Here is a 19,042-nt window from a genome sequence, read left to right on the forward strand (position 1 = left end):
GCAAGACTATGTGCACCAGAATTTCAGCAGTGGCTTGCAGGACACATCTGGCAGGCTGTCAGTTAGCCTTTCCTTGCAGCTCCAGCCCACATCTCACCAACGTTGCAACAGCCAGTTCCTTCAGCAAATTATAACTGGTGCTACTGGCTCCCAGCAGTAACTGCTGCCTCCGCACCCCGGCCAGAGCCGCTGCCAACTGTTTGTGCAAGCTTCCCGACAGCCAGGAGCACCTCAAGAGAGCAAACAGGAGCAGAGAACAAGCACAGCAGATTTTCCAAGGTACTTCAGCTCGCCATTTAAACACTTTTAACTCTGTGCATCTAACTTAGAATCCCTACCCTCTTGTAAAGAAAAAAAAAAAGTGTCTTTTCCTTGCAACCAGTTGCAATTTACAGCTACTGTATTGCCTGGAGCATGACATAAAAGTAAATGTGACTATTTTCCTCCACTTACCTTTCTTGTTAGTAGACTTTTGCGCCTCATTCCACAAGCCTCTAGCTGAAGACGCCCCCGCAATGCCAATTCGATTAACATACAGCCACGCAATCCCGAGGAGATGCAATCATTCCAGAATGATGTGTAACCCTGTGAAGAATGAGAGAGAGTTAGATAATCTCCATCTCCATCTGAAAGCAAATAGAAAAAGAGGCATACTGCATTCTCTGGGCAGTTCTCTTGCCTTCATACACTTTTGAAGTAGCATCGCTGGCCAGCTACCACACCTGTATGTGGAAGAGAAACATACTCGTGCCCTATTAGTTTTGACACTTGGTCTCTGCTCTTTGAAGAGCAGGGAAACCTCAGGAAAGTGATACAAAATGAAGCAGCAAGATATCAAGACATGTGAGATATAAAGTGTAGTTTGTATGTAGTCAAAATACTTACTACTTACATACTATTTTTAAGACATGAAGCATTTGGCATTACCAACACGACACAGGCTTATGAGTTTTCTGAGAAACATTAACATGATTTTACATCCATAAACAATATGGCACTGATGAAGTAATAACTACCTGAAAAATCATTATTAAGTAGAATATCGAGAATACCGGAAGCACAAATGTGGCAATCAGCACAAATCACAGAACAGATTTTTCAGCTTCAATATAGTAAACTAAAGGACAAGATTTTTCAGTACTTGGAAGACTTGCAATTTTGTCATTAAAATCCTTTGAAAACATGTACTGTTAAAGCTCAAAGCATATTGCTCTCATATGCAAAACTGGAAATCACATTTATTCTATGAACCCCATCACATTTACCATGCTTTTTCATCTATATTTCTGCACTGATAGCTACCTGCTTAGATAGCAGAACAGAGTATTTGACACAAGAGATTTTACATTTGGGATACTTTAACAAAAAGTGCTGGAAACAAAAGAAATAAAGAACAAATCCAAACAAACCAACCAACCCCTCCTTTTCATAAAATTTATTTTAACCAATAACAAAGACTAGTTTAAATCAAGAACAATTCAATATTACTCTATTTGCAAATAAAAGCTGCCAATGTAAAGATGTATGCATCTTGTATCTCTAAGGTCCATTAAACTTATAAGCCAGTCACTAATGCATGCCATTAAATCTAGATTTCCAGGTACATAATATTTGTTTCACTTTATTACTTAGCTATTTTCAAGAGCTACATTATACAGATGACCAATACTTTTGAAAAGTCTACAAAAGCTCTGAATCTCTAGAAAGTAATTACTGAAATATGGAACAGATAAGTTTATTAGAAATGGCATAAATATCATGAAAGGGATTTGCGAAATTACCTAATCAGCCTTCTACTCAGATCTGACACTTTGCGAGTATAAGTCAGACATTCTGAAAATTAAGATTTTGGTTGGCACCAGACAAAAAAAAAAAAAGGAAGAGAGATGTCCTTTACATTCTACCATTTCCAATCAAATTGCCTCTTTATATAATAATTTTGAAATCAGACAACACATAAGCAACTAAAAATTACACAGAGATCATACTGCTGTTAACACAGTGAAGAGAGATACTTTAGAACAATCTGTGTCACACTGAACATTTTTTCAATCCATTAAAGTGATCTTTCCAGCTAGTTCAGGCAGATGGACTGACTCTTTCTGGTATTTACTGCAAAGACCCCAGACAATTAAAGGAATTGTTTAGCACACAACAGTAACTAAATCTTCCTTTAAATTAGATCAAAATTCCATAACTGAGTATGAGTAGAAGCAGGCATTTATCTTCAACGCTGCAAACAACTTCTTAACACCTACTTCAAATGGCATACAACATAGCTGGAAAAGGGTGCACAAAAGAGAAACAACGCTCAGCATTATGCAATTAGTGCCTATTAAAGAGACTATAGATGGACAGTGAAGAAAAAAAAAGAGTGAAAGGGGTAGAGCTAATAGTAATATTATTAATATATGTAGACAAGAGAATAGCAATACAGAATAATGCACCATTTGCACAAGAAACAAATCTTTTTTTCTTTTTCCCACAGACAATGACTAAAAGATGGTAATGAAGCTATCTCACAGGTTAGAAAAGACAAAGATCAACTTCTTTTCTACGCTTCTATTTAAATGTTTTTACAGGAAGGCAAAAATTTTTTAAAAAATCCTTTAAAAAATGAGTTAAATTCATAGGAGACTGATAATGATGTTTGACACACAGCAATGGATCTGTAAGGCATACACAGCCTGGCAATCTCCCACCCAGGAGCTTATACACACCCAAGTTCCAGTGGCACCCACGTCAGTGTGCACTGGAGAGGAGGTACCATTCTGGGAACCACAGTGGAGAGGAGCACACCCGTTCCCTGAACATGGCCTGGCCTTTGCTTGTTACAGGCTGTGGAGTAAAATTGGGATTTGGTTTGACCTTTTAATGCTGTTCTCGTCGTTACTCCAATTATCTAACAGTCTGAAAACACTTGGATTGAAGATCAAACATCATCATTTACAGATGCAAGTCATTCCACTATTTAATGATCTTAAATAGCATTCTCACAACACCAAACATTTTTACTTTATCTGTCGTCCTACAAGTCTTTTACAATTTTATATACCCTAACGCAAAGAAATACTTCTTTCATTAAAGCTGCCAAGCAGCAGGGGTGAGGGGGCAGGGAGGGGGAGGAGAAAGTCTTACAAAGCAGGGAATTATTTTTATCTGACAGCAATCACACTGGAATAGCACTTTAAGCTATGAATAGCTTTACGTTGATTCAAAGATCAAAAGAATGTTTACAACTGTCATGTTTATTTGCACGAACACAGCACAAAAACATTGTTTGTCACAGCTGACCTAGAAATTTTCAGGTAAAAACTAGTTTTGCTGACAGACAGAAAGGGAAATAAGAATAAAGTTTATAACAGAAACTTGTTACCGTATTAACTCTGAAAGCTCAGACTTTCTGCTCAGGTATGGGAAAGCACACAGCTAAGACTAAGACCCTGTTTCTGCTTAAAGAATAAGTTATGCAAAATCCATGTTCATTAGGACATTTCTCTCCTACCACCTCCTGCAGCATTTATTTGCTTTCTCCTCTTCCCATGCCCCTTACCCAACTTCCAGCTCACACATGTCCTTCCTGTTCAGTTAGCCATTAACCTCTTGAAACTCTCACTTATTAAATAGTCCATCTCCTAATCATGGCCTTGTGCCCTGGTGTTACCCAACCTACCTTATCTTTCACTCCCTGATTTTACTTTGCCTCTTTAGCTGCACTTCCTCACTATCTAACAGTGACACCCTCTCTCCCACAGCGGCCCTCTTCTCCACCTCATCTTCCTGTGACATGCAATGCACTCACTTTTCACTTCCAGGTTTATTAAGATCTGAATTTCCCTGACCCTCATGGATTTCCTTAGATCTGTTCACACAGATGGTGCAGGCAAGATACCATATATACACACTACATACATCTATATACACACATATATGCTATATATGGTGAGCAGCCATCTTATTCGTGCCTCTGCTCCAAGAGAGGTACAAAGCCACACAATTTTATTAGCAGATGTGCAAAAAAGCTGAGCAAAGCCCAAGCTCTTGCAGCTTCTTCCTACTTACCGTAGGGAAACCCCAGCTTAGATCTGCATACAAAGCAATGTAAACATATACTAGGACCCATTCTCCTACAGGTGTTGGCCCAAGGAAGGGACAAAGAGACCCTGAGTGGGAAAGTTCTGCCCATGTCCCTTCAACCTTTAACTTACTTTATTCCCTAACAATATCCTTTCCCAGTTTGTTTACAGAACATTATACAGTGCAACACAGACTGTAACTGCCAATGCATTCCCTGATCTAACCGAGTCTCAAGACTACTTTGCAGACTATAGAGCCATGACAAATAGAAATGAAATTTATAAACCTTTTTTAAAAAAGCATCACAGAGCCATGTGATAGTCTGTGAAGATAACTGATGATCAGAACAGGTTGCACACCAAAAAATGAAATATTTCTTTATTTTAACAACAACAGGCCCCTCAGGCCTATCCTCAGATCCACACAGTATTAGAGGTCAGTGTTAGGTCAAAGTTTTGGCCCTGGCTCCGACTCAATTTACATTTATGAAGAACCAAAACAGCAGAGTTTCACTGGGATAATGCATGAAACACTGCCCAGTCTATACTCCTCTTACTAAAAGACTTTTCATTTTATATTTAGACTTAACAGTAGTCCTTAAACCCTCACCTAGTGCCCTCTACTTAAAAGCAATAATAACCAAACTGAAATACACCGAACAGTTAAAGGACAACCTTCCAAAGGAGAAACATCACTAGAGCTACCCAAACCCACGAATTTCTGTTTTCAGGAAATTCCAAATTATTCGTTTATGAAAGACACAAACAGAAAGACTTCAAAATTTAGTAAAGGATGTGATTTCTGAAAATACATGTAGAGACAACAGAAACAAAATGTTGTTTTAACCATTTTCAGCCACAGTAGCCCCATCAGAAGGGGAGGTGGCCAATTTGAAAACTAACAAAGCCAAACAATGATTACAGCTCCTGAAGAGTTTGGAAGTCCTAACTCTGAGGCAATAAACTGGACAGCCTACCATTAAACATACGAAGTCTATCAAGAAGACATGAAAGCCCTAACTTCAGGGCTTCTCAGCTAGGAGGCACAATCTAGGTTAAATAAAGCTTTCATTTTACCAAACAGTAAATTCTGAATTTACAGGTAGCCTGTTTTCCATTAGAAGAGTATTTCAGGGGAAAAATTTCAATCAGCTCTACTTGGATGCTGAAAGAAAAATTAGACTTCCCGAACTCTGCTGGAGTTTGCTGTTGCTTTGTATTACTTCTGCATGGATGGCATTCAAATACTGTGTTGGTGGTAGCAATATAAAAACTCTGAGACATAAAACTATTGTTTTGTTTATACACAAACAAGCATCTAGCTTTCCCAAGCAAGGGTTTCCTCCTTGCCATTATTCTTTCTGATATATGACAGACTATTTTTATGGTACGTTCTCAGAAATCACAGATGACAAACATACAGCAAAATATTCTGTGCTTGCTGGCATCACGGGAAGTTATTGAAGGGCAATTATCTCCAGGTCCAGTTAGTCACCCTCACCAAATTTACATGCCAACATAATAAAAATACAGTTTAGAGACCTGTAAAACATACAACACTCAGTTCTACTTTTAATATGAGAATAAGAAGAAATAGTTGTCAACAGATGTATAGCCTGAGATGGACTAACTAAAGAGAATGTGGAACTTGGAAACAAGAAACTCTGAAAGTCAGTTTAGGTCATTGGTAGGATTGGGCAAAACAAATTCACTAGCCTGCTGCTATAAATTATACATGAGACTGATTTTCACATTGCATAGCACAATTACCAAAGAACCTACTTAGAACATTTACACCGAACGTGTCATGAAGAGATAATATCTGCATGCTCACTTTGAATATTTACCTCAATACTGAGAAAGTATACAAAACACATTTTGTATTTACATAAATTCAGGTACCTTCTTTTGGAGGTATTTAAAGTGGCAGTGGAAAACACTGGAGGAAAAAAGCGGGAAAAGAAACTGAGGACAAAATGACATCCCAGTGTTTAATTACTTTCCCAGCATAAACATCTCTTTTGAACCACTGTTTTCTGCACACCAATTATTTTTCCTTTGGGAGAGCCATTTTTACTGTCAGACATTTTTACTGTCATTTAAAACTGTCAGTTTTACTGACCTTCCAAATTAATGTCACAGCGCCCATTTTAACCTTTCACAAAACCATGTAACTTGAGAACCATGTAACTTGTTCATTTTTAGCCATTTGAGGGCTAAACGCAAGAATGCGGTCCAAAGCCAAACTGCTGCTGAAGACAAAAGTATCTATTTTTTCTCCCCATCAAAGCACATTGCTGTTCTCTCTCAAGCCCACAGTCGTATTTGTGTAGTAAGCTGGATGAGAAAGAGGTCTGTCTGAAAAGCCAATGGTCGGTCTCCTCATCACCAAGCAGGTGAAAAAATGTCAGAAGTAGTACAGGAAAGGAACACCGTTGGGACAGACAACAAAAGCCAAGAGCATCCCCTTCAGTGACAACCCACACTTCAATGGACAAACTGCTTTCAAAACCTGAATAATTTTCACAACCTGAAGAGGTACAGCTAGAACTACTCACTTAATTGTTGGGATAAAGAGCTACCTATACTGAAGCCATTCATGAGCACAATCTGCTCAGAAAACATAAAATGATTAAGGTATTGTACACTACATTCATCACTACCTTCAGCTTAATGCTTTGGACCCTGATCATGATAAATTTGAAGTTACATTATTTAAATCTGACAGGATGGCAATAGCATCCCTTTCCAATTCTCTGAAGCAATAGCAAGTTCTCTGAGAGGTGCCTACTAGCCTATTATTAGCCAGCACAAAGCACAGACAGAACATAATAATCCAAAATTCTCATCTGTCATCCATTTGAAACATACTGTGAAAGACAGGCAGAGACAATTTATCTCAAAATACGGGCTGTGGCAAGCTCTATTTCATAATAGACTTGATCACAACTGCAACAGAACTGTCACTTTTTTAGTCAAGGAGTTCCCCTCTGAAGTAGTCATTTTGGGATCTACAGAAAGACAGCCAGGGAGGTCAGAGGGAAGAGAAGTACCAGGTACACTGTGGTAAGTTAAAAGTTAATAGGAATTCTGATCTGCTACAGCTTTCATGTCAAGGATGCCAGTTTCCTTCCCCTGGCATCCTATCTCCAAAATAAGACTCTGTTGCAAGTTTACAACTTTAATCTGCTTCACTGCTACGGCTGTGGATAACAAACCCTGTTTTTAAGTATTTTTACTTAAATGAAGAGTACTAGCAGACTGAGAAGTATACAGCTATCATATTCCACCAACAGATGAGACCCATCAATATACCGTTTCCTTTATGTGGTCTCTCTACAATTACTAATACCACTTTGGAAACCAGTTGGAATCACTTGAACATCTACAACACAGCTCTTTAAAGCTGTTCCCAAGTCCAAATTGGTAAAATATAAGCAGTATGTATGAAAAAAAGATAATGAAAGTACACTGTTTATTAAGCATAGAATTTCAATCCTTTCTGTTGACCCAGAAGCTTCATTTTATGAATTCCAAATGCATCTATCATCAGTATTCTTCTACAACAGAAACACTATGTTCTCTTGGATACTCATGTAAAGTCATACAATTATCTGGAGACACCAGCAGCAGAGGACAAAGAGGAATAAGTGAATGCCAGCTTCTGACATCTTTACACAATTCTGTGGTTCCTAATCTTTTAGCTGATTGCCTGCTGTTGTTGCAGGTAAGCAAATCTCTTCTTTATGATTATGTAACTATACGCAGAATCTTAAAAAGATCTAAGTCGCTAACTGAGACTGAGTTACTGTTTTAAGTTTATGGATTCTTTAAGTATGAAAAACTTTTAAAAGTTAGTAATTTATTTAGGAACATCATCACTCTTTTTATAAAGAGTAAATAATACAATTTCTGAATCTCTTTAAGGGGTGCAAGTCAGTAAGATTGATCTACATAAGCTGAATTTAATGCTGAACATGTTTTATAAAAGTGTTTGTCCAACATATATGATACCTGACTTTTTCAGTCAAATCTAAAAACTTCAACCACATCCTTTTTCAGAGCAGGAAATTATTAGAAAATAAGGTATATTATACACCTTATATTAGAGGTAAGGTACACTTAAAAAAAAGTTTATCTAAGTTTTTTCTTCCAGCGTACTGTTGCAAGAACCTTCTCAACATAAAAATAAACAATCAGGTCCTATAAAAACGAACACAAAATAATAAAAAAAAAGCCACAAACTTATCAAGTTCTCAGTGACAAACAGAAAAGCAGGCCAATACTAGGAGAACTAACTGTATATTTATTCTGATAATATGAAGCCCTTATATGCTCTTGTGCGGCCAGCCAGCATTTGTTCCTCCTCAACTAGGAGGACTTTATACGGATTTCTGTAAAGCTCTGAATCAGCTATTCAAGTAACTTCAGACAGACTGTAAACATATAAAGCATCCTAAACTCGAGTAAGAACCAGTTAAAAGTCTCTTTACCAGCATAACTAGACATACTTACAAGAAGCTGGAGGAAAACGCAAAGAATAGAAAACAACGGTGGAAGAAGAGAAAAAGGAAAAGCTTCACTGCAACATTCATTTAAGACAAGTTCAAAAATTATTTGAACTCTCAAGGTAAAATTAGGCTGTTCTCACCACGGGTATCTTATTACGTGAACTGATCCATTTTCACCTTCAGGGCATCTAAAAGATCTGTCCTTTTCTTTCCAATGCACGTTATTGTAATTCAATCTACCTGAAGATGAGTGTAACCACAGCAAAGAAGCTGCAGATGACAGTTAGTAAGTCTCAAACAAGAAAATCTGACAGTCAAATTGTGCATGTGCTTTAATGACCTAGAGATTCTCTTTTACTTTCTAAAATATATTCTATACACATATATTAATTTATTAAGTCTAACAGCTATTGATTTTTACCTCTAAGAAAATCTTATACTCCATGTACAACGCCAGACCGAATAAAACACAAAACCAAAATTCAGCTTCTGTGGCAGCATTCACCAGCAAGACTCAAATCGATTTCCTTTGGATAGTAACTGTGTGCGGGTTTACCCCAGTCTATTGATACACAGCTAAAAATATAACGTTTAGGGTTACGGTCTTGCTTAAATAACTCTTCAATAATAGCTTCAATCTCTTCCCTCTTTTATGGACCTGTAAGACAAGAGAGAAGAAAAGTCCCCACATTTCTGGAATAGAAGAATGACAATAACCTGAGAACATGTTCAAATTTTTTTTTTTTCATGTTTATGTTCTAAGACAACAAACAACCCTGAAATGCAAAACTGATTTTCGGTTTTGTCAACAATAAGACTCAATAAAGTTTATTATTATCTAGAAAATTATAAAAAGACAAACCTTCCATTTTTCTTATAGAATTATTTTCACATCTACTGTCTGCCAGATTTTGATTTAATTGCTTCTTTAGACCAAACTGTTTTAAAACATATGTGGTTAAAGACATCACCCCGCTTCACCCGGCAGGAATGCATCCAGAGAAAGCTAGTTTGTACATATTATATCTAGACATATAATATATGTAATAACCAAAACTGAGAGATTACTTTTTCAGGTAGCTCTTTTACGGCTGCAAAGGAATTTCAGATGCAACAAAAGAAATTCAGTTCTATCCATCTACATAATTGGTAAAAATAAAAATATGTTTCTGAAGACAAAATAATTTTAGGAGCCATTCATCCCTTTTACCAGTCATCCCTCAAAAACAATAATAAAAAGGTAAACCCAACATGCACAGAACTTGTGAATATTCAAAATATTATAGTAAGACACCTGCTAGAAGAATAGTCTGGATTTTCTCATGTGTCAAAGGGAAAACATCCAAACTTCAAGTCATTTGCAACTAAAATTAATTTTTCATTTTCTTCACAGTAGGTTAAGGGCCTATGCCAACCTATACCTAGCAAGCTCTTTGCTTCAAATCTTAACTTTCAAGTAAACCAACACCTCAACCCAGAAGGTTGCAGGAACATGTCTTGATACATTCTGACCTACAGAACTTTTGAAAAATTAGTATTTTTTTAAGAAAGAAAAGCAAATCAGAATGCAGAAGTGTTTATTATTGGAATACTACAGTGTGGAGACTTTGATGTCTGACTCCAGTCCCTCTTGATTTCTTCTTTTGATGCAAATGAAATCATTAGCCATTTTACTGGAACATAAATTGTAGCTAGTTATAAATAGAAGATAAGTTAGTGAGGAAAATCTCTGAAGTGTTCTGACAGCCAACACTAGAAATACTTCAGGAAAGCAAGCATACATATTCTACAAACTACATCATTGTTGAAAAAAAAAACTTGTCAGGTATTTGATTAACCTGCTACTGCATTTAGGAATAAAAAACAAACAGCAACTGCTGTTAACTACTGAAAGCACTAAGCCAAATGCTATTGCCCAGCTTTTCAAGCACTTACACGTGCAGACATTACATAGATGCACATCTTCACTAAAATGAAGGTAATTAAAAAAAGGTAACTTTGCTGAAAAGGTGACAACTAACAGATGCACACTGCTGAACCCTTAAGAGACCCCCTGAACTAATCAACACTTAAGAGTCTGACTGTTCATTTAGGAATGAAAAGAAAAACGTAGAAGCCTAACCTTCAGCATGATTAAGCGTATACACGCACAGATAATGACTTCAAATATTTGCATGGGCCTCACAAAGCCACCTTCCATCAGGGTTCAATCGCTTTTCTCCATACTTTGTGCAAAATAGAGATGCAATTAATCTGTTCCATAACCTGCAAATTGATTTCTACACTATCATCTATTGTCATTGACCATAAAAATCTGACATTTATTTGAAAGAAACATTTAACTAGAACCGTTGTTTAAATCCTCCACATCAGGTATTTCATTCAAAAAAACAAGTCCTCCCATGGCAGTAAGCAAATACAGCTAGGATCAGAAAAATAGCTCGTTATTTTGCCTAAATGTAAAAATCAGAAGCTTACAACACAAACCTTGCACAGATTTAGGGTCTCCTAGTGGTGGGTTGACCCTGGCTGGCAGCTAGGTCCCACATAACCACTCCTGCAATCTCCCCCATCTCTCCAGGATGGGGAGAGAACAGGAAGAGCAAAAGTCAAAAACAAAACAAAAATAAGTGACACAAAACACTCACTCACCACCTCCCACAAGCAGATTGATGCCCAGCCAGTTCCCGAGCAATGACCACATTCCCACCTCCTCCCTACTCTCCTTTTTTATAGCTGACCATGACACTGCACAGGATGGGACAACCCTCTGGTCAGTGGGGTCAGCGGTCCTGGCTGTCCCCCCGCAGCCTCTGGAGCACCCCAGCGTACTCAACTGGGGAGCAGGCAGAGTTAGAAACAGAGAGAGGGGGCCTTGACACTGGGCAAACACTGTTCTGCAACAGATAAAACGTGGGTGTGTTATCAGCACTGTGTTATCAACATTTTTTTTGGTCAAAAATCTAAAACAATAAATTAACTCTACCCCAGCCAGGTCCCATACACTCCTGATAAAAACAGTAAGAAAAACCATGCCCTTCTAATACAAACGAAGCAGGTCTAATACTGACTAAATAATCCGTGGAAGGTTCACTAACTTTGACTAGCAAGAAGCACAATACCCTCCTCCAGGGTTCTAAATATACTACGTCTGCCCCCAAATATAACAGCTACCCTTCCCTTCTACCTTTTCTTCTGCAGTGCTCACAATTTAAAACACTTCATAGAGCACTGTATTATTTCAAATTGAGGAGCTGTGCAATGTTTCATTTCTGATGGATTTGCATCAGGCGATCAACGTGGATCGATTTCCAGAGTAATGTTTTGGGTGTTTAACAACAAACACAAAAAGGTATGCATAAGGGATAGGGATTCCTCTCTCCTTTGTCTAAACATCCCCTAGTTTCCTTTCAGTTTGTTCTTTTCAGAAGAGGTCTCTCACTTGTTTCACTTAGTCTGTTTCTTCAAAAATTGTTTGCACCTCTATCCCTTAATAATGCCATGTCAATATCTTCATTATGAGATTTAAAAAGTTCTACTCATTGCACTGTTCTCACATTAAAAGGTACAAGTTCTATAATGTAGTACTTAACACATACTAACTGTAAACTTAAAGTCTCAGCAACACACTGCAGATGCTGCTAAAGCAGAGGTCACATTTAAATATCCAACACAGGCAAAGCAGTTGTAATTAGCGCTTCCTCAGTGATTGGTACAGACTGAACATCCATATAGGATTTACCTCAACCTAGCCAATAGGTGTTATACCTGCCTTCTCCACTGTGCAATGCAGAAGATGTACTGAAATGGCGACACAATACAAATGTGATACTCCTCTCGTGGCAAAGACTGTCGAATGTGGAGGTGTCAAAGTAAAATCAAGTATCCACTGCAGTCAAAAATGGAAGTGCAATGTGCTGTGCTGCACAAGAATGACTGGCTAAATACAAACCCCATGGTAAGCCCAAGTACAAAAGGCATCTAACCTAGCAGTTAAGGATGCTGTAAATAATACAACTGTGATGTTATCTAGTAAGACTGTAAAGGCAGATGACTAGAAAGTGTATAGCAGTAAGCAGCTTACAAGTGCTTAAAAGAGTATCAGAAGCAGAAAGATATGCAAAAAGCCCAACAGACTAATTTCCTGATGTCATGAATAAATCTTGTAACACCCACAAATAGTAAGAGAGATATGAGTGCAATACCCCTCCAATTAAAAAGATCTAGCTTACAAGCTATACAATTTTATTATCGTAATAGTTCATCACAAGAAAGGAAAAGAAAAAAAAAAGGGGTTGAAATGCAATAATTCAGTGTAAAATATACTGGGGGAGGTGGGAAAGACATGACATGCATAATACTGGTTTGCACCCACATCAACAGCATAGTCATAGTACTACACACCTGTGTGCTCCCACTCATCCAGGCTTACATACAGTTGCACTTGGAGGAAGAGAACAGTTATGCACTATTTTATGCGAAACTTTGTAATTTTTAAGTCTGAAAAGCATATGTGAAATCATTCTGCAGTAATATTTTATACGTATTTCTGAAAGTAAACAAATCATCGTGAAAATGCAGAAGTGTGCATTGCACTTTTTTCTTTACTACAGGTTATAAGAAAACTGATTGAGAATGTTGTCTACGCAGAGGAAACCAAGCCACACATTTACTGCAGGTTAGCTTCCCTTTCCCCCAGTAATGCAACACAGAAGTGAGTATGTGCTATAGTAATTATTTACTCTGTGAGTAAGAAAGTCATTCTTAAATATACTGCCTGCAACACTTAGCCTGGTCACTTTAGCCTTGCAAAGAAGGCCTGTTACATGTAGCTTAACTAACTGAGAGAAATGCTGCAGTACTTGAACTACTTCAGGATTGAAGAACACCTAATACAGCACCATGTTCTCTTCAACATAAAATGTTAGTTTTCAGTTCCATGATTACTTCCCTTCTAGTAATTAACAGCAATACTTTCTTACATACCCTTCATGCAATTTTTTTAATAAAAAAAGCTTCGGCTTTTTAAGAGCACTTCAAAAAACTGAGAAACCTCATTAGGCAGGCTTTGACAACGTTCTTGTCTTTGTCCTACACTAGACAGCTTGACATGAAAGAAGGGACTACACTACACTAGAAGCTCTCCATGAATAAATAATACAGATTAGAGACTAGCCAAGCTATAAGAGCAGGGATAACTAGCTGCATGCAGAACCATGAAACACAAACACCATTGCCACACAAAGTCAACTTGTATCCAAAATGCAGCTTCTAAACAAGCTTATCTTCCAAAGAGCCCAAAAGTGGGATTTAATTCAGCACCACAGTAAAGACACACTTTACTCCACCCTGTAGCATTCAGAATTTGGGTACTCCTCATCCCACACCTATCTTCTCCTAGCCTGTAATTTCTGTATGGACATGAAAAAAAAAAAAGGACCAAAAAAGTCGGCAGCTATGAAGGAAAGAATTTTTCATCACAGACATTACACACTTTGTTGTGATTAGGCCCTGAACATTTGAGAAAAAGCAAGTCTTTGTCAAGGTTTCAACATTCATACATCATTCGTCAACTGAATTGTTAATTCCCAGTAGATGCTTCTTCATGTTTTACTCATTTGTCTCAGAAATTTTCCAGCAAAACTTGGGAGCTTTCAAGCTGACATACTGGCTATTGCTCAAACTTTTTTAATGAGTTAAAACAAAAAAATATTAGAAGGATACAAAGACGACACAGACTAGCACATCTGAAGCAGGTGAATTAGATCCCTAATAACTCGTTCAAACAGTGAAAAATGCAAGCTGGAGACTTTCACGTTAACCATTTGGACAAAAGGCTGTGCTGCAACACTAGATCTTCAGCAACAAATGAAGTTTCTGGAGGTCAAACATGAGTAGCAAAGATCAAAGATAACTTCTGTACCTAACAAAGTGATTGAACATTACTTCACTCTCACAAATTACATTTTAGTCTTCATCAAAGAAAGAATAAATAAAACCAGAAATATTACTATTTCTATTTTTATTACTATTACAGTAGACTGCAGCACATGATGCTTATTTCAGAGTACTTACATGATATTTCTTTCAGGAAATTAGTTACAGATCAAATATTTTGTCTTAGTAGGTGCCATGTCTCTATATTTGTTTAGTTGTGGCACATTGTATAGAAGACAGGAGCAGCTGTGTGCATTCATAGAATCATAGAATGGTTTGCGTTGGAAGGGACCTTAAAGATCATTGAGTTCCAACCCCCCTGCCATGGGCAGGGACACCTCCCACCAGACCGGGTTGTCCAAAGCCCCATCCAGCCTGGCTTTGAACACCTCCTGGGATGAGGCATCCACGACCTCCCTGGGCAACCTGTTCCAGTGTCTCACCACCCTCACAGTAAAGAACTTCTTTCTAGTATCATATTCCCAACATGTACTGAGGGAGAATGCCAACAAGGAAAAATAAAAAGACAAAAGACCCCTCTACATGTACAAAATACTTTAAATCAACTTAAACGGAGCAACAGTCATAGAGCACAGCCACCTAGCAAACTCTCTGTTTTCTGTGGGACTGAGTTACAAGATGTCTGGAAGGGCTGTAATGAACAAAATGGCCTGAACTGGCCTCTTAGCTGTTTTTAAATAAGCTAACTTTTAATACTTATTACTCCCCTCTTTTGGGAGCAATGACATCAGATGCCATAGTAGTTCTACAGAATTATCTCCTTTCTGCAGTGGCTTTGACCTATCTTGCTGCAATAATATTTTTAACCTAATATAACAAAGTTCTTTAATTCAGTGAGCACTTCTTTATTCCTATAGCAACAGGCTAGTGCTCTACTCTAAATGGATGAACACAATTCCCTTTCCCAGCTGTGTTTCTGAAGGGTTTCCAAATAAGTGTAGGTGTTCTTGTGATGTTCCCTGAAGAATTCTAGTAATATGTTTTGTTCCACTATATAACCTGCTCCTCCAAGGACACCGCATCTGTCACATTATGCAAGCACATATTTCAGCTCATATCCCTTATAACCTATATTGAGCTTGGAATACAGAAATAGTTATGTATACACAGAAGATACAACGGAAGAGGAACCATTAGTGGAAAAGAGTGGTGGCAAGCAGTACACACACAGCAAGTAGAATCTAAATAAGCCAAACAGGACAAAAAAAGAGAAAAGGCATGTCCAGGAAGCATGTGAGAATGCAGTTAATTGTGTTCAAGCATTAATAATGGGATTGCGGCATGCTGTGTTTGTTTTAGGGCAGCTAGACATTCCCTTCACTGAACCCATACTGCAGTGATAACCAGGCAACAGCTCAAACATTTTGTTGTGGTTGTTACAACCGCTGCGCTATCCTGAAAACAAGATTCACCTAAATATCTAACAATCTCCTAGAAATATTGAACTCATCAACACATGATTTCTTGGATCTTCCTGAAAAACTCTCTCCTGAGTAAAGACCCTGCCCCCTACACTTACAAATTACAAATGGTAGCTCCATACACGCGAGTTATTTTTCACACAATTTACATGGTGTTGGAGCCATATTTCACGAGTGTTTACCTTTAGAAAAAACATTAACCAAAAACCTGAAAGCTAAGTTATCAATGCATGTATCAGTGACTCTTCCAAGACAGAAGCTATTTCTAGGGGAACATCTTGGTTCTTTGACCAATTCAGACTCCTTCTTTATTTATTTTAAACTCAACATTAAATTATTTTATCCTCTTGGAATAAACTGGAAGGATGTTATCAGCATTAGATTTACTGGCTTTCGACTGAGCTTGTAGCTCATGCACCTGCCATTGCCTTTCCCTTAGACCTTGTGTAGTTTCACAATTATACTTTACAGACCCTATATTGCTTTTTTTCTGCTTGCTGTCACAAGAAATTTACAAACAAATGGAATGGGAAATCAATTTTATTGGAAGTAAAAACTTTGTAAAAAACACTTCCAGATACATAAATAAGTTTTGCTAACTTATCAGCTAGAACAACAGAAAATTTTTTTAAAAAGTCATATTTGAAAATGTGTCTGTAGTTTTATTCCCAGTTTTAAGAGGAAAAATAAAAACAAAGACAAAGCAGTTTACATAGTGTAAAACAGAGGGGTACAAGCAGACTCAAAATCGAAACCCAAATACTAGTCATTCATATATAAGAAAGCTCAGAAATGGCATATCCTACAGCTTCTCCACATAAGCCCCCTACACTAGAGATGACATTATCATTCTTTTTGTCTGACATCTCAGCTGCAAAATCCCAAGGGAGTTATGAACATTTGTGCCACTGTAATCACTCAGTTCCCTCTTCCATACAAAGGAATATTAGATTATTTGCGGTGTGTGTCACTGCTGCACCTCACAAAGCTAGATGCTTTGTAATTTTGATGCATGCCGGTGCAAAGCTGGATTTCCAGGCCCAATGTTAACTATTAACTTCTGATATACTAGGAAGATTTGGACCATATATTCTTTCTAGGCAGACAGAACATTCCCTCCCTTGAAATCTTTATAGCCTAAGGCCCACAAATTCAGCAGGGTTAGCACACAATCACGTGGGGGGAGAAAGGAAAAAAAAAAAAAAAAAAAAGAGCTGAAAGATCACCCAGTTTATCCCACTTTCCTCAAGGCAAGACCTCCTAGGCAATCCTGCCAGATACCTGTCTCGTCACACCTAACTTAATTTCTCGAAACTATTCGGGTGTGTAGAAAGAGAAATGCACACATGCACAAGTCTTCAATTCAACAGGTGGAAGCACACATCACTGTGATTATCTACTAAGTTTACCAGGATGCATTGGCAAGGTCCACCTGAAAAAATGGGTTTGGAGGAATATGGCCTAAAGTATACAATATGAGAAAAATAAAATATGTTATTGTAGCAGGTTTGTATACAGATATACCCATAAACATTAAAAACAAGTCTTCATCAGGAAAACTACTCTTTAACCTATTCGTTATCAACCAGCAAACTTATTTTAGATGCACTGCACTGTCAAAGAACATCCCTCCCCCATTATTCTGTGCTTATGAACACAGTTTTAAAAGACTTCCACCCAAATCAATGACCTGGCTTCATTAATTAACTTAGCACTAGGAAAAAAAAAAAAAGGAGGTTGCCTAATTAAATTGATATTGTAAGTCATATATAATATAAAGGCATATTACGCTTCTCTATATACCACATTAAACTAAATGATGTCCCTGACAGGTCTGACTTTCTGCAGTGTGCTAGCTTTTTATATTGATTACCTCTTTCAAATGAAGCAAAAATCCGGGACACTGGCAGGAGCACAGCTTCTCCAATGACTGTTATTCACAATATCATGACAAACAATTAAGCTATAAATTCAGTAAAACCACAGAATTATAATAATGCAATTTCCTCATTTTGAGGAAATTACTCAAGCCCCATTTTTTGTTATATGTACCTCCCTCAATATGAAGTGCTTTTTCACGTGCATTAGTCTGGGAAGTCTTAGTAGAATGAGCTGCTCAGCACCCTAAAAGCACCTGAGAACCCTTAAGTACCACGGGGTTGTGTCTGACAAAATACATGTAAGTAGGCAAGTCTTCCACATTAGGGTCATGTTAGAAAAGGAGTATAAACACCACAGATCTACCCAGGCCTCCAAGTCAACCAGAGGCCCTGGTCCTCACCTCCCCATCTCCATCTTGCCCCAACCCCTACACTGCCTTCCTTGAGACGCTACCAGCATGACAGCCCCTTTGTGACCCCCGCACCCAAAGGACAATCCAAACCCTCTGTCGGGCTTCCCCTCCCCAAAATCCAAGCACCTTCTCTACCTCCTCGAAAGAGCCGATGTTGTTCCAGCATGTGCCCCCTACCCCCTGCAACTTCGTCCCCAGGAACGCCGCTGCCCCAAACCCGCAGCAACACTCACTCAGCAGCGCCCTTGCCCCCATCCCACCCGCACTCTACCAACACTTAAAGACCACTTTTCCATCAGCCCTCGAATAACCGCTGCCCCCTCAACACCACCGGGCCTCCTCTGCAACCCCCTGCCGGGCCCCGGACGCACCTCACGGTCCTTGAGGCCCAGGAGCAGCACCTCCTCCATGAGGGTGAGCCGCGTTTCCTTGGAGTCGCCCTTCTCGTCGTCGCCGGACTCGTCCCGGCGGCTTTCATCCTCCGGGCCGCCCCCCGCTCCCCGCTCCTTGTCGGCGGCGGCGCTGCGGGAGGCCTCGGTCCGGCGCTGCACCAGGCCGGAGCTGCGCTGGGTCAGGGAAGTCATGGCTGGAGGCGGCGGGAGGGCAGAGGCCCGCCGTGGGGAGAGGGGGCTCGGCGACAGCTCCGAGAAGAGGCGAGGAGAAGGCAACGGGAGCCGCCTCCGCCTTATCGGCACCGGGGCAGCCGCCGGCCGGCGGGAGTCATGGGGCGCAGGGCTCGGCCGCGGCGGGGGAGGCGGAGGCGGCGGGGGCCGGCGTCCCCCC

At 39.0% G+C, this 19,042-nt stretch overlaps 1 protein-coding gene across 1 annotated transcript in view; it reads right to left on the minus strand.

Annotated features, from left to right (window-relative positions):
* Positions 1-19,036, minus strand: part of GOLPH3 (golgi phosphoprotein 3 (coat-protein)) — a 31,835-nt gene extending 12,799 nt beyond the window's left edge. Inside the window, exons 1-2 of the mRNA XM_014953960.1 lie at positions 18,631-19,036; positions 454-585 (exon numbers count right to left, since the gene is read on the minus strand). Coding sequence (XP_014809446.1) covers positions 454-585; positions 18,631-18,843 — 345 coding nt within the window. The 5' untranslated portion in view covers positions 18,844-19,036. The remainder of the gene's footprint in view (positions 1-453; positions 586-18,630) is intronic.
* Positions 19,037-19,042: the final 6 nt, after the last annotated feature.

Source organism: Calidris pugnax, unplaced genomic scaffold (genome assembly GCF_001431845.1).
Source record: "Calidris pugnax isolate Ruff unplaced genomic scaffold, ASM143184v1 scaffold178, whole genome shotgun sequence".
NCBI lineage: Eukaryota > Metazoa > Chordata > Aves > Charadriiformes > Scolopacidae > Calidris > Calidris pugnax.